General features: G+C 48.6%; 1 protein-coding gene across 1 annotated transcript in view; it reads left to right on the top strand.

Moving 5' to 3' along the window:
* The window catches only part of ankmy2a (ankyrin repeat and MYND domain containing 2a), a 78,562-nt gene that overhangs the window by 8,003 nt on the left and 48,844 nt on the right, over positions 1-21,715 (top strand). Inside the window, exon 2 of the mRNA XM_072509170.1 lies at positions 6,469-6,533. Coding sequence (XP_072365271.1) covers positions 6,469-6,533 — 65 coding nt within the window. The remainder of the gene's footprint in view (positions 1-6,468; positions 6,534-21,715) is intronic.

The raw sequence follows: 21,715 nt of genomic DNA, 5'->3' as shown, positions 1-21,715 counted from the left end.
CATTGTGGATAGCACAATTGCTTCACAGCTCCAGGGTCCCAAATTCGATTCCGGCTTGGGTCACTGTCTGTGCGGAGTCTGCACGTCCTCCCTGTGTCTGCGTGGGTTTCCTCCGGGTGCTCCGGTTTCCTCCCACAGTCCAAAGATGTGCGGGTTAGGTGAATTGGCCAATGATAAATTGCCCTTAATGTCCAAATTGCCCTTGGTGTTGGGTGGAGGTGTTGAGTTTGGGTAGGGTGCTCTTTCCAAGAGCCGGTGCAGACTCAAAGGGCCGAATGGCCTCCTTCTGCACTGTAAATTCAATGATAATCTATGATTAATCTAGGACAAAGGTTCGGCACAACATCGTGGGCCGAAGGGCCTGTTCTGTGCTGTATTTTCTATGTTCTATGAAACGGACCAGAAGTGCAACGGCCAAAGGAACGGCACTGGAGCAACGGGAGAAGCGAGGGAAAGAAAACAAAATGGCGGCGGCCAGGGACAAAGGGGAGCTGCAGGAGTTAATCAAGCGCTGCTTCGAGGAGTAGCGCGAGGAGATGCGCAAGGAGATGTTGGCGCCTATGCTCTCGGCTATTGAAGGACTCGTGATCACCCAGAAGGCCCACGAAGTTAAGATCCAGGAGGTACAGAAAAGAGTCAGAACGAGGACGAGCTCGTGGGCCTGGCGGTGAGAGTGGAGCAGAACGAGGCGCTACACAAGAGGTGGGCGGGAAGACTCGAAGACCTGGAGAACAGGTCGAGGAGACAGAATCTGCTGATCCCTGAGGGAGTGGAGGGGGCCGATGCCGGGGCATACGCGAGCACGATGCTCGAGGCGATGTTGGGCACGAAGGCCCCTTCGAGGCCGCTGGAGTTGGACGGGGCACATCGAGTGCTGGCGAGGAAGCCCCAGGCAAATGAGCTGCCAAGGGCGATGGTGGTGAGGTTTCACCGGTTCACGGACAGAGAGTGGGTCCTGAGATGGGCCAAGAAGGAGCGGAGCAGTAAGTGGGACAATGCAGAGATCCGAATATACCCGGACTGGAGCACGTGGGTTGCAAAGCGGAGAGCGGGTTTCAACTGGGCCAAAGCGGCGTTGTACCGGAAAGAAGTGAAATTCGGAATGCTGCAGCCAGCGCGACTGTGGGTCACATATAAGGGCCAACACTATTACTTCGAAACGCCTGAAGAGGCGTGGACCTTTGTACAAGCCGAAACGTTGGACTCTAACTGAGGGTGGGGGGGATGTTTGAGGTTTGATGTGTGGTGGTTGTTGGATATAGAGGGTCAATCACGCGCAGGAAATGTTACATGGGCTGGGGGAGAGAGACAGGAGCTGCGCCAGAGGGGGCGGAGCGGGCTTTGGAAAGCGCGGGGTTTTTTCCCGCGCGCGGGAAGGGGAACGAAGGAATGCATATTGATTGGGAGACTCCCACAAGGGGTGGTGGTGGGGGGTGGGTGATAGCCCCTCCAATCCGGCTGATAACATGGAATGTGAGGGGCCTGAATGGGCCGGTGAAGAGGGCTCGAGTGTTCGCGCACTTAAAGGGACTGAAGGCGGACGTGGTCATGCTCCAAGAGACACACCTGAAGGTGGCGGACCAGGTCAGGTTAAGAAAGGGATGGGTTGGACAGGTATTTCACTCGGGACGGGACGCGAAGAATAGAGGGGTGGCAATATTGGTGGGAAAGCGGGTGTCATTTGAGGCCAAGACTATTGTAGTGGATAATGGAGGGCGATATGTAATGGTGAGCGGTAAGCTGCAAGGGACGTGGGTGGTGTTGGTAAACGTGTACGCCCCGAACTGGGATGATGCAGGATTCATGAAGCGCATGTTGGGGCGCATTCCGGACCTGGAGATAGGAGGCCTGATAATGGGAGGGGACTTCAATACAGTGTTGGATCCAGTACTAGACCGCTCCAAATCAAGGACTGGAAAGAGGCCGGCGGCGGCCAAGGTACTTAGGGGGTTTATGGATCAGATGGGGGGAGTGGACCCATGGCGGTTTGCAAGGCCGCAGGCCAGGGAATTTTCTTTCTTCTCCCATGTACACACAGCCTACTCCCGGATAGATTTCTTTGTTCTGGGTAGGGCGCTCATCCCGAGGGTGGAGGGGACGGAGTATTCGGCCATAGCCGTTTCAGACCATGCCCCACACTGGGTGGAACTGGAGCTGGGGGAGGCGAGGGACCAACGCCCGTTGTGGCTGCTGGATGTGGGACTGCTGGCAGACGAGGTGGTGTGTGGGAAGGTGAGGGGGTGTATCGAAAGGTACTTGGAGGCCAATGACAACGGGGAGGTGGGGGTGGTATGGGAGGCGTTGAAGGCGGGCATCAGGGGAGAGCTAATCTCCATTAGGGCTCATAGGGAGAAGACCGAGGGTATGGAAAGGGAGAGGTTAGTGGGGGATATTTTGAGAGTGGACAGGAGATACGCAGAGGCTCCGGAGGAAAGATTACTTGGGGAAAGACGACGGCTCCAGACGGAGTTTGACCTGTTGACCACCAGGAAGGCGGAGTCACAGTGGAGGAAAGCGCAGGGGGCGATCTACGAGTAGGGAAAAAGGCTAGTCGGATGCTGGCACACCAGCTCCGTAAGACGATGGCAGCGAGGGAAATAGGGGGAGTCAAAGACGGAAGGGGAGCCACAGTTCGGAGTGCGACAAAAATAAACAAGGTATTTAAGTTCTTTATTTATGAAGAACTGTACAGATCCCAGACCCCAGCAGGGGAAGAGAGGATGAGACAATTCCTAGATCAACTGAGATTCCCGAGGGTGGAGGAGCAGGAGGTGGCTGGTTTGGGGGTACCAATTGGGTTGGAGGAGCTGAGCAAGGGTTTGGGGAGTATGCAGGCGGGGAAGACCCGGGGACCGGACGGATTCCCGGTGGAGTTCTACAGGAAGTACGTAGACCTGTTGGCCCCACTACTGGTGAGGACCTTTTAATGAGGTAAGAGAGGAGGGGACCCTGCCCCCGACAATGTCGGAAGCGACAATTTCTTTGCTCCTAAAGCGGGACAAGGACCCACTGCAACGTGGATCGTACAGGCCGATCTCGCTCCTCAATGTGGATGCAAAGTTGCTGGCCACGAGGATCGAGGACTGTGTCCCGGGGGTGATCCATGAAGACCAGATGGGATTCGTAAAGGGCAGGCAATTAAACACTAATGTGATGATGATGCCATCGGAGGAGGGAGAGGCGGATATAGTGGCAGCTATGGACGCAGAGAAGGCCTTTGACCGAGTAGAGTGGGAGTACCTCTTGGAGGTGCTGCGTAGGTTTGGGTTCGGGGTAGGGTTTATCAGTTGGGTTAAGCTCCTTTACAGATCCCCGATGGCGAGTGTAGTGACGAACCGGCGGCGGTCGGAGTACTTTCGACTTTACCGAGGGACGAGGCAGGAGTGCCCCCTGTCCCCCCTGTTGTTCGCATTGGCGATCGAACCATTGGCCATGTCATTGAGGGAGTGTAATAAATGGAGGGGGGGGTCCGAGGGGGAGAAGAGCATCGGGTGTCGCTTTATGCGGATGACCTGTTGCTGTACGTGGCGGATCCAATGGAGGGGATGGTGGAGGTCATGCAGACTCTAAGGGAGTTTTTTTTTTTTTTCGGGCTATAAGCTCAATGTAGGGAAGAGTGAGCTCTTTGTATTACAGGCGGGGGACCAAGAAAGAGGGATAGGGGACCTACCGCTGAGGAGGGCGCAGGGGAGCTTTCGGTATCTGGGGATCCAGATAGCCAGGAGTTGGGGGACCCTACATAAACTGAATCTGACGAGGTTGGTGGAGCAAATGGAGGAGGATTTCAAAAGATGGGACATGTTACCGCTCTCGCTGGCGGGTAGAGTGCAGTCGGTCAAAATGGTGGTCCTTCAGAGGTTTCTGTTTGTGTTTCAGTGCCTTCCCATCGTGATCACTAAGGCATTTTTTAAGAGAGTAGGTAGGAGTATTATGGGGTTTGTGTGGGCGAATAAGACCCCGAGAGTAAGGAGAGGGTTCCTGGAACGCAGTAGGGACCGAGGAGGGTTGGCGCTGACAAACCTGGGGATCTACTACTGGGCAGCAAATGTGGCGATGATCCGCAAGTGGGTTATGGAGGGAGAGGGGGCGGCATGGAAGAGGATGGAGATGGCGTCCTGTAAAGGAATTAGCCTGTGGGCGTTGGTGACGGCACCGCTGCCGCTCTCGCCGACAAAGTATACCACGAGCCCGGTGGTGGCGGCAACACTAAGGATCTGGGGCCAGTGGAGACGGCACCGAGGTGCAATGGGAGCATCGGTGTGGTCCCCGATCAGGGGTAACCACCGGTTTGTCCCGGGGAAGATGGACGGGGGGTTCCAGAGCTGGCATCGGGAGGGGATTGGAAGAATGGGGGACCTGTTCATCGACGGGACGTTTGCGAGCCTAGGGGCACTGGAGGAGAAGTTTGAGTTACCCCCGGGAAATGCCTTTAGATATATGCAGGTGAGGGCTTTTGTGAGGCGACAGGTGAGGGAATTCCCGTTGCTCCCGGCACAAGAAGTTCAAGATAGGGTGATCTCGGGGGTATGGGTCGGGGAGGGCAAGCTGTCGGAAATACACCAGGAGATGAAAGAAGAGGGGGAAGTGCTAGTAGAAGAGTTGAAGGATAAATGGGAGGAGGAGCTGGGGGAGGAGGTCGAGGAAGGGATGTGGGCTAATGCCCTGGGTAGGGTTAGTTCCTCCTCCTCGTGTGCCAGGCTCAGCCTGATACAATTTAAGGTGGTTCACAGAGAGCACTTGACGGGGGCGAGGTTGAGTAGGTTCTTTGGGGTAGAGGACAGATGTGGGGTAGAGGACAGATGTGGAAGTTGCTCAGGGAGCCCGGCGTACCATGTCCATATGTTTTGGTCATGCCCGGCACTGGAGGGGTTCTGGAGAGGAGTGGCAGGAGCAATATCTCAGGTGGTGAAAGTCCGGGTCAAGCCAGGCTGGGGGCTAGCAATATTCGGAGTAGTGGACGAACCGGGAGTGCAGGAGGCGAAAGAGGCTGGCATTCTGGCCTTTGCGTGAGGCGAAGCCCCCCAGCCTGGAGGCCTGGATAAATGATATGGCTGGGTTCATAAAGTTGGAGAGGATTAAGTTCGCCTTGAGACGGTCTGCGCAGGGGTTCTACAGGCGGTGGCAACCGTTCCTAGACTATCTCGCAGAGCGTTAGAGGAAGGTCGGTCAGCAGCAGCAGCAACCTTCGGGGGGGGGGGAGGGGGAGGGGGGGAACGTCCTGGGAGGGGGGGGGGGGGTGGAGTGGGGGGGGGGTGGAAAGGGGGGACTGCCTGAGAGGGTGGATGAGCAAGAGATAACATGAAGGGTTGGGGAAACTGGCACGTACGGGAGAGGGCCAGTGTACAAAGCTGTGTAAATATATCATTTTTGCAATGTATATATCGTTCTCTGCGCAATTTCTCGTGTTTTTTGTTACGGGGGGTGGTTATTGTTTGTAAGGGAGAAAAATTGTGTTAAAAAACTTTATTAAATATATTTTAAAAAAATTTTTAAATGAGGGCGGCATGTGGCGCAGTGGTTAGCACTGGGACTGCGGTGCTGAGGATCCCGGCCCTGGGTCACTGTCCATGTGGAGTTTGTACATTCTCCCCATATCTGCGTAGGTTTCGCCTCCACAACCCAAAGATGTGCAGGTTAGGTGGTTTGGCCGTGCTAAATTGCCCCTTAATCGGAGAAAAAATAATTGGTACTCTAAAAAATTTTTTTTTAAAGTATCCTGGATTGTTTGAATCCCAACAGTGGTTGCTTTGCAGCCAAGTCTCTATAATGGCTATTAGATCAATGCATTAACATCTGTGTGTTGTATTAATTCATCTATGTTATTGTTGATGAGTCATGCAAATGGCAGTGCGCGTAGCTTTTTTCTAATTTTTCTTTTATGATTATGAGGCTTTAATGCCCCACTCCATTCTGTCCCTTCCTGACCCACTCTGCTTATCTTTTTTTTTTACCCAAATTGCTACCCTGCTATACAGCTCGTGGAATAGTTTTGAGCACTTGACAGTCTATTTCTGTTCCTTTGTGTTTAACAAGTGATTCAGATTTGCAGCACAAAATCCAGAAGGATTTCTCCTGGTTCTTGTTGAAAAGCATGGGAGATAGTGAACACTCTGGACAAGTGAAAAGTAATTTGGGTGCCTGTTAACTGTTCTGATATAAAATCCTGTGTAAACCTGTCACACTATTACAATATCCTCCTAACAATAGTGATGCTGTAGTTTCACCATTAATGTAATTACAATGTGAGCAGTAGTTTCTATTTATATATGTACATGTAGGAGGTGAATGTATGAAATTAAGAACCAAGTTATATTTTCACATCAATATCCAATAATCACCAGGTTATAACCTTCCTTCACCTGAGGGCTATGTTTGGATACAATGCAACAGGAGATCAGCTGATTTAGTTTTTTTTCAAAGGAGTTACCTGTGCAGTGGCACTTAATTTCTTTTTTTAACTTACTGCAGGAAATGTTCAGGAAGTTGGGAGGTTGCTGGGCAGTAAAAATGTCCGTGTCAACTGTTTAGATCAGGTAAGACTTAAGTGCACTTTCGAATTTCGTTCTCATTTATCTTTGAACGATTTTCTTCTTCCACACAACGTTTCACTTTTCCATGTGAAATGTGAAAGCATTGAACGCTATATTTTAATTTGCTTGATATTTTGTGCCTCATATCAATGTACATATTCTGTGTGTACGTATTTGGTGTGTATGTATCACTGATTTTTATGGGCAGCACGGTAGCGTAGTGATCAGCACAATTGCTTCACTGCTCCAGGGTCCCGGGTTCGATTCCCGGCTAGTGATTTGAAACAAACCTGTTGGACTTTAACCTGGTGTTGTAAGACTCCTTACTGTGCTCGCCCCAGTCCAACGTCTCCACATCCTGGTAGAGTACAAACTGGGTGTCACATTTCTCTTGTTTCGTTGTTTTTAAAAAAATAAAAATAAAAATTTTATTCTCCTCCATTTTCACATTTTCTCCCACATTTACATCCATCAACGATAAACAATAATCAGCAAGATATGTCAGTCCCCATAATAACAACAACGATCCCATCTACCCGCCAACCCCCAAACCTCAACCCGCATGTTTACATAAACAAATGACAAAAATAAATCAGGGATTACCCGTAGTCACCCTTAATCTTACACAGCTCCCACCCCCCCACCCCAGGTCTCCAGCTCCTCCCGTCCACTGCCTCTTGTAAAACTCCTCCCCCTACCCTCGGTTCCTTACCCCCCAACTTTCCACCCCGGCTAGACCGCTCGGACCCTGTTCTGCCAGGCTCCGATAGCCGCAGCCCCTCCTCCCGCCTCATTCCCGTTCACTGGCCGGCACACACCGGCCAGCGTGGAGGCCCCCACCCGGGTCCCTTTCCCCCTTGCCCGGCCCCAGGAAAGCCCAAAGATCCCCTTTTAGCACACAAACCCCGCCTATCCACCTACACCCCAAAGAACTCTCATTTCGAGTGAAAGTCCTGTCCCTTCCCTCGTCCAAATATATACCACCTTGGCTCCTTTAATCTCTACACCCGCGCGCAGTGATACAAAAAAGAAGAAAATACAGTCATGAGGTTACATCGGCACATGGCCATTCCTCAGTTTCAGTTCTGCCACAGTCCTTCTGCTTTCGCAAACTCCTCCGCTGCTTCCGCCGTTCCAAAATAAAAATCTCTGAGCTTGTAAGTCACCCTCAGCTTCGCTGGATATACAATGCCGCACCGCACCTTGCTAATGTACAGTGCCCTCTTCACCCTGTTGAAGGCAGCCCGCCTCCTTGCCAGCTCCACCGTAAAGTCCTGGTATACACGTATGCCAGCTCCAGCCCACTGCATCACCCGCTTCTGCTTGGCCCAGCTCAGGACCTTCTCCTTCACCCTGTACCTACGGAAGCACAGAGTCACTGCCCTTGGCGGCTCACTCGCCTTTGGTACAGGCCTCCACGACCGATGAGCCCGATCCAGTTCATATCGGGAGGGGTCCTCCCCCTCTCCCTGTAGTTTTGCCAGCATCGCGGCAAAGTACTCAGTCGGCTTCGGTCCTTCAACTCCTTCGGGCAGCCCCACAATCCTCAAATTCTGTCGCCTGGATCTGTTTTCCAGGTCTTCCATTTTTCCTCGCAGATCCTTGTTCGTATCCATCACCTTCCGCATCCCTTTCCCCATAGAGGCAAGTTGATCACCGTGCTGCAATAACGTCTCCTCCACTTCCTTCAGCGCCTCCCCTTGCTCTCGCACCTCCGCCACTGTGCTCGCCACCTCCGTCCTCACCGAAGAATTCACCCCCTCCACCAGCACACTCAAAACCTCCCTCATCTCCTTCCTCACCGTCTTCATGCATTTCGCAATCTGCGCCAACTGCTTTTCAAATTCCGCAGTCATCACCTTGGTTATTTCTTCAGCCGTAAGCAGTGCGGCCTTCCCTGGTGCTCCAGCCTCCATTTTTCCTGGTGACCCCGCAATGATCTTTCCACTCCCCGACGGACCTCCAGCTGGTTTTTTTCCGGCCGTTTTCCTGCTCACCCTCGACATTTTTCTTTGGGTTTTTTTTCCCTCCTGTGTCTTCTCAGTGCCTCCTCCGTGCCTTCTCCCTTCTTCTGCCGCCTCCGCGGACCCTGGGACCGGGCTTAAAGCCCCGAAATTGCCGTTCCCAAGCGGGGGCTCTCCATTGTGCGGCCGCCTCCCACCCGCCGTCACCGGAAGTCCTCTTGTTACGTTGTTAACTATATCTGAAAACATGTCCTTTTCTGTAAATCACATGGGGACATTCTAAGAATGTGAACTGTGCCAAATAGTTTTTGTTTCGCTCTTCTTTCCTTTCAAGAAATAAATATTGAAGGGGACTGGCAGGTTGTCATAGTTCAGCATTCTGGCCACTTTTTCTCTTCAAATGTGGTGCAGACATGAACTCTCTGAAAATGCATTTTGTGTAGAAGCTTGTCTATAAGCGTATGCTTCACCTAAATGTCATGCATCATTGTCGATCCAGTGGCTGTCAACAGAAGTTTTCAATCTGAGATGCAATGTCAATTGTCTTGGGATCAAATTAGCATTTTAGTTCTAATATACGTTGCTAGTGTCTGCAGAAGGACTTTAAAATACTGACCCAGGTTAATATTTAGTAAAACAATAGATAGGATGACCAAAGAATTCAGTCAGTAAAAGGGCTGTGGGGGCGAATTCACCTTGTACCATGAGTAGTAGGACAGATAGCAGAGCAAATCTGTCTTTCTATGCTACGTGAACATGTCAAAGGCACCTAATACCTTTTCCCCTTTATTTTTGTTCCATACCTAAAGAGAAATTGAACTGAATGTAACAAGTGCCTTTCATTATCCTCTGTATTCTCTGCCTTACCTATGTAGAATAAAGCAAATTAAGTCAGAACATCAAAATGAATAGGAGCAGTGGAAAAACAGAAGATAGAATAAATTCAGATAAGCTGCATGAAGTTATACAGGTGAACTAGATTGTGAGAGGCAGATTCAAAAAAAGCAAAGGAGGTGGAAAGTCTCTGTGAGCAATTTTTTTTTTTTTTCAAACCCTAATTGTCCATTGGTAGTAAACATTCTAACACTGATAGATGATACAAACTTATGGTCTTGTGCTTCAAGCTCAGTCTGTGATTCACCATGACATTATCTACAAAAATAATTTTTCAATCTTCAACGCACGGTTATGTAAGAGAATATGGAAGAACAACTTCAAAGCAAACATTATTCATTTCTGTATTACAAGCATCTTTATCGACATGTTTTCAGGTGATTACAAATAGTTTTGAAGCAAAATAGAAGCAGGAATGTGGGGAGGGGCAAGAGCAAAGGAAAGTTCATAACAAATGAAACAGTCAAAGGCTTGCTCAAAAAACATGTTTCTTTAAAATGTCAAAAGGAACAATTCCTGAATTGAGGGAACTTCTGGAAGATTTTAGAATGGTTACAGGACATCAGGGGGCCATTCACCCATTGTCTCTGTGCTGGCTCTATGAAGGAGCAACTCGCCTGGTGTCCCTTCTCCCCATAGCCCAATATTCTTCCTTTACGGGCAGTAATCCACTTCCCTCTTGACTGCCTCGGTTGAATCTGTTTCCACCACACACTCTGGCAGTGCATTCTAGATTCTAACCACTCGCGTGGAAAAGTTTGACCTTGTGTTGCCATTGCTACTGTTGCCAATTACTTTAAAACTACCCCTCGTTTTTTTGTGATCTACTCTATCCTGACCGGTCATGATTTTGAATACCTCTATCAAATCTCTAAAACCTCTCCTGGAGAATAACCCCAGCTTCTCCAATCTGTCTCAGATACTGAGGTTCTTCATCCCTTCAACCATTCTTGTGAATCTTTTCTGTGCTCTCTCTCTTTGCCTTTACATCCTTCCTAAACCCTGGTACTTGCAAATGAACGCAGTACCCAGTTGAGATAATCCATTGTTCTGTGCAAGTTTAACATAACTTTGTGGCCTTTTTTACTCTATGCCCCTATTAATAGAATCTATGATATGGTGTGCTTTATTAACCATGCTTTCAATCTGTCCTGCTACCTTCATGATTTAGACTCATATATACCCCTCTGCTATTGCACCATCTATTAGTTAGGTTGCCTGCTGTGTTCTCGTCTACGTCTATAAAACCCTTTGATAGAAACAATCTAGTCCTGGAGATTTGTCATTTTTTTAGTGCATTAATTTCTCCATTACGGTTATTTTGCTTGCATTAATTTTGTTGAGTAGGACTTCCGGTGGCGACATGAAGGTGGGTGCCGCACTTTAGATGGCTCCTGCTGCAGTCTTTGATTTTTGGACTTTTATGCCTGGTCGCGGGGGTAGTTTTTGGATGAGCAGGTGTGGGAAGTCATAAGGAGCTTGGGGAATGTTGCAGTCCCAGAAGAAAAGTCTTGGAAAGAAAGGGGCAAGCCAAAGTCCGCCGGCGAGTGTTGCTGTGAGTCCTGCAGGAGGAAAGATGGTGGGGCTGGGCCATCGGGTGGGGCTGCTCTCATTACTCAAAACTTTGACGGAGGTGGTAGTGACAGCGGTGTTTGAAAGGCAATTTTCCAAACATTTGGAGGTGCTTCGAAGGGAAAGGATGGCTTCGCTTAAAGAGTGCATGGAGGAATGGAGGAGGTAATTTCCTCGATAAAGGCGGCATTGACGAAGATGTCGGTTGAGGTGCAGGAGCAAGGAGAAAAGTTGAAGGGGTGGAGGAGGTGTGGGGTCGACCAAGTACTTTGCAAAGATGTTTGCTGAGTTGATGGGGGCGGCTGGGGAAGAGCCTCCGCCCCCCACTCCCCCATGTTGGACAGGGCTCACCAGTCACTCAGGCCGAAGCCTAAAGCGAATGAGCCACCAAGGACGATCATCGTCTGTTTCCACAGCTACCATATGAAGGAGAAGGTTTTGAGCTGGGCGAAGCGAGATGAGATGTGAAGGGGTAAGGCATTGGTATATGCATATGCCAAGATCTGAAGGCGGGCGGCCTTTGGATGTGTGAAGGCTTCACTGTATGGCGGCGGAGTGGGGTTCAGAGTGGTCTACCCAGCGAAGCTGAGAGTGACTCACAATTCAAAGGACTTTTATTTTGCGAGGCAGAGGTGTTCGTGATAGCTGAAGGACTGGGACGGAGATGAGATTTGGACTGGGAATATTATTTTTTTATTGAGTTTTTTTCCTTGGATTAGTGTTTTGTTTCGGTCTCTTATGGGGAGGTTTATTTACATGTGTTTTTGTTGTTCCTTATTGGTGGAGTTCTACTTTGTTTTATGATTTGGAGGAGGTGGGGTTTTATGTGTGAGGAGCCGGGTTTCTGAGGATGAGGTGTGGGGGGGAGGGAGGGGCTCTGGCAGGGGTCACTGCGCTACCAAGCGAAGGTTGGCTACTGAATGGGAGTGTGGTGGGGGAAGGGACCGCGATCATTGGAGCCTGGTCGAGCAGGTTTCGATGGACCTGGGGGGGGGGGGGGGGGGGGGATGGAGAGATTCTGGGAGGGTGTCGATGGTAACAAAAGGCTGGGGTGGGCTGGCTGCATAGGCGGGGCTTGGGTAACGATGACGGCAGATAGGAGGGGAGGGGGTGGTGAGAGACCCCCGGTCAGAATGGTGAAGTGGAATGTGAGGTGGTTAGGTGGACTCGTGAAGAGAGCGATAGCTTTTGTGCACTTGAAGACTTTAAAAATTAATGTGGTGATGCTGCAAGAGACCCATCTCTAAGGGCAAAGCACCAGATGAAGCTGCGGACGCGTTGGGTGAGCCAGATGTTTCACTTGGGGTTTGATAGTGGGGCCCGAAGGGTGTCGATTTTGGTGGGTAAGTGGGCGAGGTTCCAGATGGAGAAGGTACGTAATTGCAACATGTGCGTTGGAAAAGAGCTTGGTGGCGTTGGGGAGCGGATATTCCTCCAATTGGGATGATACGGGGTTCGTGAATTCCAAATCTGGAGACCCACGAGTTGATATTGTGGGGGGGGGGGATTGGAATACGGTGTTGGAACCATGAGTGGATAGGTCCCAGCTGACCCCGGCAGGGGCAGGGACGAGGGCGTTGGCTGGGCTCATGAGGAAGATGGGGGAGGTTGACTTGTGAAGATTGTTACCCCCAAGGAACTGGGAGTATTCGTATTTCTCCACGGTGCACAAGGTCTTCTCAAGGATTGACTTTTTGTGGTTGGAACTGCGCTGTTTGGAGTTCAGAGAGCAGAGTATTCGGCAATTGTTAAGTCGGATCACGCTCCGTATTGATTGGATGCCAGTGTGGAAAATGGAGGTGGGGCTGTTGGCGGACAGGAGTTTCTGTGATAAGATAGGGAAAGTGATTGAGGAGTATGTGGGCTTCAATTGCACAGGTGAAGCCTTGTTGTCGGTGGTTTGGGAGGCTCTGAAAGCAGTGGGGAGAAACAAAGTGATCTTGTTTAAGGAGAGGGAGGAACGCTATCGGTTGATAGAGAGTTTGGAGGTGGAGGTATGCGGGGAACCCGGATCTGGGGCTCCTGGCAAAGAGGAAGGAATTGCAGGCGAGGTTTGGCATACTGTCCACGGGGAAAGCGGTGCGTCAGTTGAGAAGGGCAAGGGGGGTGGTCCATGAGTACAGGGAGTAGGCGGGTCATATGTTGGAAGGTCAACTTCATAGGGAGGTCGTGGCGAGGTAGATGGTTCGGCATAAGAGTTGGTGGTGGCTCCGGAACAGATTAACAAGGTGTTTGAAGAGTTTTATCGGGACATCTACAAGTCGGAGCCACCAGAGAATGAACGGGAGATGAGGGAGTTCCTGGAGTGGTGTGGGTTAGAGTACTTGAGATTGGGTGAGGTTGAGTGGGCAGGGCTGGTGGAGCCAATGAGGGTAGAGGAACTGAAGGTGGCTATCAGGAAGATACAAGCGGGAAGGCAGCGGGGCTGGATGCGTTCCAGGTCGAATTTTATAAAAGATTTAAGGATAAGCTAGCGCTGCTGTTGGTGCAAAAGTTCGAGGATGCGATGGACAGGGGGAGTCATGCCGAAAACAATCACAATCTCGTTGCTGCTTAAGAAGGATAAGGATGCGCTGGAGTGTCTGAATGCGAATGCCAAGGTATAGGCAAAGGTGCTGGTGTTTAAGATTGGAGGTGTGCCTCCTGAGGGTGATTAGGGAGGATCAGACTGGTTTCATCAAGGGCAGGCAATTGTCATCAAATGTGAGGAGGATGCTGCATGTGCCGCTTTCTCCGCCAGAGGGAGGGGAGTTGAAGGCAGTGATGGCATTAGATGCGGAGAAGACATTTGATTGGGTGGAATGGAATTATTTGATGGCAGTGCTGGAGAAATGCAGTTGCTGTATAAGGAGCTGATGGCGAGCGTGCAAATGAATAATATGAATTTAGAGTATTTTGCATTGCACCGGGGAACGAGGCAGGGTGCCCAATGTCCCTATGCCCTTTTGTTTGCATTGGCTACAGAGCCCTTAGTCATTGCACTGAGGAGTTTGGGGTTGTGGAAGGGAATAGTGAGAGGGACGGGTGGCATCGGATGTCTTTGTATACAGATGACTTGTTATATATTTTGGAGTCAGGGGCTTCGGTGGGAGACATAATGGGCTTGGGTTTTGGGTGTGGGGGGGGGGGGGGGAAGAATGCTGATCAGGGGTAATCACTGGTTTGAGCCGGGGTGGATGGATGCAAGGTTTTGTGGATGATAAGGGGATTGGGGAGATGAAGGATTTGTTTCTGGGAGGGCGGTTTGCAAGCTTGAGCAGCTGAATGGGAAGTTTGAGTTGGCGCGGGGTGAGACTTTCCGGTACATGCAGGTGCAGGACTTTGCAAGGAATGTCTTCCCGACCTTCCCGATAGCATTGGCCTCCTCGTTGTTGGAGGCGGTGCTGTCGGGGGTGGGGGGCAAGATTTGAAAGGGGGCCGTCTCAGCGATTTAGGGGAGGATTTTGGGGGGAGAAGGTGTCCTTTAGAGGGGGTTACAGTGAATTGGGAGGAGGAGCTCGGGGTGGCACTGAAGGAGGGACTGTGATGCGAGGTGCTGCGGAGGGTGAATGCCTCCAGTTCTTGTGAGGCTAGGGCTGATGCAGCTGACGGTAGTGTACAGGACGCACCTAACAAAGTCTGGATGAGCCGGCTGTTTAGGGGGTGGAGGATGTTCTATGTGCGATGTGGGAGGGGCCCTGCAAACTATGTACATATGTTTTGGGCCTGACCGAAACTGGAAAGCTTTTGGAGGGGGCTTTTCAGCATCATTATAGGGTTCAGCATGTTGATGTGGAGCCCGGTCCCCTAGAAGCCATATTCGGGGTGTCAGACCGGCTAGAGATACAGACGGGTGCAAGGGCAGATGTCTCAGCCTTCACCTCGCTGATCGCTTGCAGGTGGATCTTGTTGGGTTGGAGGTCAGCTTCCATACCCTGTGTCTACATGTGATGGTGGGTTGTACTGGAGTTTTTGGCTCTGGAGAAAGTGAAATTTTGCTCCAAGGGAGTGAGTGACAGCTTCTACAATAGCTGGGGTTTGTTCGTTTTGCATTTTGGGGAGTTGGCTACGGTTGACTGCTGACGGCAGGTTGGTGGGGAGCGAGGTGGTCGGTGGGGGGTTTAATGTGTTGGGTCGGTTTTGTGTTTGTTGTAAATTGTAAAGATGTTGAAAATTCAGAATAAAAATACTTTTTTTTTAAATGAATGTTGTTGATTCACTGTCCATGATTCAATAATTATTTCCTTGGGATGTCTGGTATGCTGACCATTTCCTCTGCTGTAAATAATGACAGCAATGTAATTGTTCAGCATGTCTTCCATTTCCTTATTTTCATTGTCAACACACTTAGCAGTTTTCAAGGGGTTTGCATTGCTTCTGGCCATATTTTTTTCCCCTAATCTAATTTTAATATTTTTGTGTCTTGATTTTGATCAACTTCCTTTCATGCTTTCTTTTTGTGGGTGCTGCTAACTGTTGTCCATTGTATCAATTGCATTCATCAGGATCAGTGCAATTTTTAAAAACATTTTTTTGCATTCTTTTGTTTTATGTTGTCTCTTATCACCAGCTGGCCGTGGGTGTCTTTTTTTTTTTAGCATGTAGCAGCACGGTGGCACAGTGGTTAGCACTGCTGCCTCATGGCGCCAAGGTCCCAGGTTCGATCCCGACCCTGTGTCACTGTCCATGTAAAGTTTGCACATTCTCCCCGTGTTTGCCTGGGTCTCACCCCCACATCCCCAAAAAGATGTGCAGGGTAGGTGGATTGGCCACGCTAAATTGCCCCCTAATAGGAATAAATGAATTGGCTACTCTAAATTTTTAAAAAAAAATTATTTGTCGAATTAAGACGAGCTTGCCTAAAGCTACAATCTTGGTAGCCATTTTATGTTTTGTTTCTCCCTTTCAAGCACTACTTTGAATTTGATCATATAGTCAATGTTAGGTAAATATTCCCACTTTAAGTTGTTAGCTAAATTGCTCATTACTAAACATAATACCTGCCCCTTTTTTTGGACCTGGGATATATTGTCGCAAAGCACTGTCTCAAATACACTCAAGAAATTCACTACCTTTCTGACACATGCTTGTCTGGTTATCCCAATCTATATGGAAATTAAATTGTCCCATTAAAACCACTCTACCACTGCATGTTTCGTCTAATCTAAGAATTTATACAAGCTAATACTTCACAGCTGTTGCCATGGACCTATACGCAAGTCACCCCACAGTCTTAAATCTATTTCTATTTCTTAATTCTACCTGCTTACACTCGCTATATCCTCTCTCATCGTGGAAGTGATTTTATCCTTCATCATTAAGGTTACTCCTCCCCTGCTCCCATTTTCTCATCTTCCTTTATAACCTGGTATTTAAGTTCTCAGTCTTCTTCGCAGCCATGCCTCCATAATGGCCACCATGCCAAAACCTCCAAATTGAATTCTGTTGATAATTCATTTAGTTTCTCTGTGTGTTTGTATAAAACAAACTTATTTCGGCCACACACCCTAACCTGTCCTTCTGGTCTGATGTTTTACACTCTCATTTCCTATTTTCATCTCCTGGTTTAATTACTTCATGTATTATGGTTTTCTCTTTACCTGTAATAACTAAATCAGAATTTTGAAGTATTACTTTACTCTCTTCCCTTTTTTTTGGGAAGGTTATCTAAGCTACCTTCTCCAGTTGAGCCTTCACCATTCCTGTCTCCCAACACTAGCTTAATGTTCTGTAAGTGCCATATTTATCTTTTCGGCCCGGACTCTTTACCCATCCTGGTTCATGTGGACCCCACCCAACAGTGTAGTTCTTTCCTATCCCAATACTAGTGTTGTTCCCCATGAAATGGAATCCTTCTTTCCTACACCACTCCTTCAACTACATGTTTACCTCCCTAATCTGATTGTACCTGTGGCTTGGCTAATAGTTCAGAGATCGTACCTCTTGATATCCTGTCCTCTTAATTAACCTACTAGTTCTTGATACTTTCCAAACAGAAGCTCTTTTCTCACCTTCCCTTTGTGTTGGTCTCAACATGGACCACGATTATAAGACCCTCCCCCTCCTTCTCCAATATTCTTTCAAGTTATTTTGTGACGACCTTCACCCAGGCACCAGATAGGCAACCATCTTAGTGGCTTAATTCTTCTTACAAAAGAATTGTTTGACTTTGATTATTTAAGAGGTTGCTTCTTTTACTATTACTTGCTTTGCGCCTAGATTGTTGTGTTGTGCCATCTTACTGTTTAACACATATTCTCTACTGTTTAGAGGAGGGTCAAGAAGCACAATGGTTAATTTTATAATGAACGAGACCAGCGCAATACAAATAACAAAAGGCACAGGAAACAATATATATATCACTGGGTGCCTAGAACCAGGCCTCATAGTCTCTGAATAAGGGGCAGGCCATTTAGGACTGAGATGAGGAGAAATTTCTTCAGAGGGTGCCCCTGAGTGCCGGGATGGCTCAGTCGTTGAGTATGTTCAAGACCAAGATTGATACATTTCTACATATTAAAACCATCAAAGGATATGGGGATAGTGCAGGTGTTAAGGCAAAGATCAGTCAAGACTTCACTGAATGGTGGAGTGGGTTTGAAGGGCTTAATGACCTACTCCTCTTTCTTATGCTCCAGGGTATATAATTTAGGCTTAGAAAAGGCATAGCAGGTTGAATACCCTCCTACCATCATATTGGGCTTCACATCCTTCCCTGTCCGCCTTTTGGGCAGCCTCATGCTCCCAGGTACCATGATCTGCATTCTGGCTATCCATCTGACAGTCTTTATCTCTCCTTCACAGGTCGCAAGTACTTGTACCTGTTGGATATGCCCTGTTGCTGCATTTCCTCATTCTCTTCCCACCTGTGCTCCCCTTACTTTGTACGCTATTGGTAATGGCAACCCCATTCTGCACCTGTACTTCTCTATGTGGTGTGTTGTGACTCTGGAGCACAGGGGAGGTAGTGCTCTAGTTCCCTTGTGCATCGGAATGTCTCCAACTCGCGCACTCAGAAAACACTCTGAACCAGAGAGATTTGTGACAGACACATCCACTGATGTATTCGCTTGAGGCAGTTTTGCTGTGCACAAACCCTCATGATGCAGTCTAGACACACAAATGTGTTCTGCCACAACCTTAGTCTTATAATTTATATTATATATAACATTTTGTGTGTGTAATATATCATTTATATATGTAGGCATATAATTTGTTGGTTTTAATTACGCTCGCCACATTCTTTGTTTAACTGTAGAACTGTACCAATAACTGCAGAAATAAAACTTTGTAGGAACAGATCAGATATTAGCAAAAGAATTGTTAAATATCCCAAGGGCGAATAGATTCTTACTAGCTGTTCTCCTCTTTGGAATCCACCAGAAATAACCATCAAACTGGAAACCCTTTTGTTCTTAATCATCATCCTGACACCTTGCTATAGGTTCCCACAGGCTTATTGGTCCCTCCCCTCTAAGCCGTTGGAGAATTTGGCCTTTGTTACAAAGTGATTGGTGGTTGGCATGCAAGAATGAAATGAAAATCGCTTATTGTCACAAGTAGGCTTCAAATGAAGTTACTGTGTAAAGCCCCTAGTCGCCACATTCCAGCGCCTGTTCGGGGAGGCTGTTACGGGAATTGAACCGTGCTGCTGGCCTGCCTTGTTCTGCTTTCAAAGCTTTGTTGAGACTACCGCGTGATTCAGTGACCCCGTTGCAACCAGCGCAGATCCAAGCAAGTGAGTTGCGTACGAGCCCCAAATTGGGCTCCGTGCAGGACCAATCGCAAGTCACCTGACATGCTCCATCTGCCGTGACCCAGATCCCACCCTCACTGGCACTGATACCGTGGCACAACAGGGTGCCAGGCTGGCAGTGCCAGGTCGCAGGCCAGGGGGCCTTGCCAGGTAGAGGAAGGGTGGGGTTCCTGGGGCCTCCCCAACGTTGGGGGGTTGAGGGGTTGGTCAAAAAAGCAGGGGAAGGGCCTGGATAGGAGGGAGGGAATGATCAAGACTGCTGAGCAAAATGGCGTCCGGATCTGCACTCGCCAGCAGTAAATCCCTCCAGTGCGGCCTTGGTGGGGAGGAGCACCCTGAAGCAAAAATAACTGCAATGTGCCGTTGGATAGCAGGATGCTTCTCAGCGCAGCAGCCGCTGAGAAGCACTCAGCTAAACGTGCTGTTCAGCAGACTTTAACTTGAGTCCGCTGAACAACGCCCTACATTCAGAATACTGTGCAATTTTGGTCTCCATACCTGCATTGGCGGCTGTACAGCAAAGGTTTATTAGATTGATCCCTGGGGTGAAGTTGTCCTGTGGTGAGAGGTTGAGTAAATCGGCCATATTTTCTGAAGTTTAGAAGAATTAGAGATGATCTCATTGCAATATACCCAATTCTGAAGGGATTGGCAGAGTAGATGCTCAGTGGGTGTTTCCCTAGCTGAATCTAGAACACGGGGCACAGTCTCTGGGTAAGAGCTAGAGCTGAGATGAGAAAAAATTCTTCACTCAAAGGGTTATGAATCTTGGGAACTATTTACCCAGAGGGTTGTGGATGTTGTAAGATTATGATAGAGAGACTTTTGGTGTCTTGGATGAACAAATATGTGGCATAGATGGGAAAGGCAAGTTGAAGCCCAGGATCAGCCATAATCGTATTAAATCTATGCACCCTGATAATTGACCCCCTCAGTCTTTGCTGCCTTCCCTGTATAGGTCCTCATCAATCATATTAAATAGACCACTCCTGTTCCTTGGAGAAGAGAATATTAAGAGGTTATTTGTTAGAGGTATTGAAAATCACGAGGGTAGATGGGAAGAAACAGTTTCCATTGGTGGAAGGCTTGAGAACCGGAGAACACAACTCCTTTTGTCCATCACATTTGTCATTGGCAAATAGGGTTAAGGAAAATCCCAAGGCTTTTTACACGTACATAAAAAGCAAAAGGGTAGCCAGGGAAAGGGTTGGCCCACTGAAGGATAGGCAAGGGAATCTATGTGTGGAGCCAGAGGAAATGGGCGAGGTACTAAATGAATACTTTGCATCAGTATTCACCAAAGAGAAGGAATTGGTAGATGTTGAGTCTGGAGAAGGGGGTGTAGATAGCCTGGGTCACATTGAGATCCAAAAAGAAGAGGTGTTGGGTGTCTTAAAAAATATTAAGGTAGATAAGTCCCCAGGGCCTGATGGGATCTACCCCAGAATACTGAAGGAGGCTGGAGAGGAAATTGCTGAGGCCTTGACGGAAATCTTTGGATCCTCGCTGTCTTCGGGGGATGTCCCGGAGGACTGGAGAATAGCCAATGTTGTTCCTCTGTTTAAGAAGGGTAGCAAGGATAATCCCGGGAACTACAGGCCGGTGAGCCTTACTTCAGTGGTAGGGAAATTACTGGAGAGAATTCTTCGAGACAGGATCTACTCCCATTTGGAAGCAAATGGACGTATTAGTGAGAGGCAGCACGGTTTTGTGAACGGGAGGTCGTGTCTCACTAACTTGATAGAGTTTTTCGAGGAGGTCACTAAGATGATTGATGCAGGTAGGGCAGTGGATGTTGTCTATATGGACTTCAGTAAGGCCTTTGACAAGGTCCCTCATGGTAGACTAGTACAAAAGGTGAAGTCACACGGGATCAGGGGTGAGCTGGCAAGGTGGATACAGAACTGGCTAGGCCATAGAAGGCAGAGAGTAGCAATGGAAGGATGCTTTTCTAATTGGAGGGCTGTGACCAGTGGTGTTCCACAGGGATCAGTGCTGGTGCCTTTGCTCTTTGTAGTCTATATAAATGATTTGGAGGAAAATGTAACTGGTCTGATTAGTAAGTTTGCAGATGACACAAAGGTTGGTGGAATTGCGGATAGCGATGAGGACTGTCGGAGGATACAGCAGGATTTAGATTGTTTGGAGACTTGGGAGGAGAGATGGCAGATGGAGTTTAATCCGGACAAATGTGAGGTAATGCATTTTGGAAGGTCTAATGCAGGTAGGGAATATACGGTGAATGGTAGAACCCTCAAGAGTATTGAAAGTCAAAGAGATCTAGGAGTACAGGTCCACAGGTCACTGAAAGGGGCAACACAGGTGGAGAAGGTAGTCAAGAAGGCATACGGCATGCTTGCCTTCATTGGCCGGGGCATTGAGTATAAGAATTGGCAAGTCATGTTGCAGCTGTATTGAACCTTAGTTAGGCCACACTTGGAGTATAGTGTTCAATTCTGGTCGCCACACTACCAGAAGGATGTGGAGGCTTTAAAGAGGGTGCAGAAGAGATTTACCAGAATGTTGCCTGGTATGGAGGGCATTAGCTGTGAGGAGCGGTTGAATAAACTCGGTTTGTTCTCACTGGAACGAAGGAGGTTGAGGGGAGACCTGATAGAGGTATACAAAATTATGAGGGGCATAGACAGAGTGGATAGTCAGAGGCTTTTCCCCAGGGTAGAGGGGTCAATTACTAGGGGGCATAGGTTTAAGGTGAGAGGGGCAAGGTTTGGAGTAGATGTACGAGGCAAGTTTTTTACGCAGAGGGTAGTGGGTGCCTGGAACTCGCTACCGGAAGAGGTGGTGGAAGCAGGGACGATAGTGACATTTCAGGGGCATCTTGACAAATACATGAATAGGATGGGAATAGAGGGATACGGACCCAGGAAGTGTAGAAGATTGTAGTTTAGTCGGGCAGCATGGTCGGCACGGGCTTGGAGGGCCGAAGGGCCTGTTCCTGTGCTGTACATTTCTTTGTTCTTTGTTCTATCACCTTAAATTAATTATACCATGATTTTTTT

The sequence above is a fragment of the Scyliorhinus torazame genome, chromosome 6, assembly GCF_047496885.1.
Source record: "Scyliorhinus torazame isolate Kashiwa2021f chromosome 6, sScyTor2.1, whole genome shotgun sequence".
Taxonomy (NCBI): domain Eukaryota; kingdom Metazoa; phylum Chordata; class Chondrichthyes; order Carcharhiniformes; family Scyliorhinidae; genus Scyliorhinus; species Scyliorhinus torazame.
The sequence above is the reverse complement of the archived record's forward strand: the minus strand, read 5'-3'. Positions and strand labels throughout refer to the sequence as shown.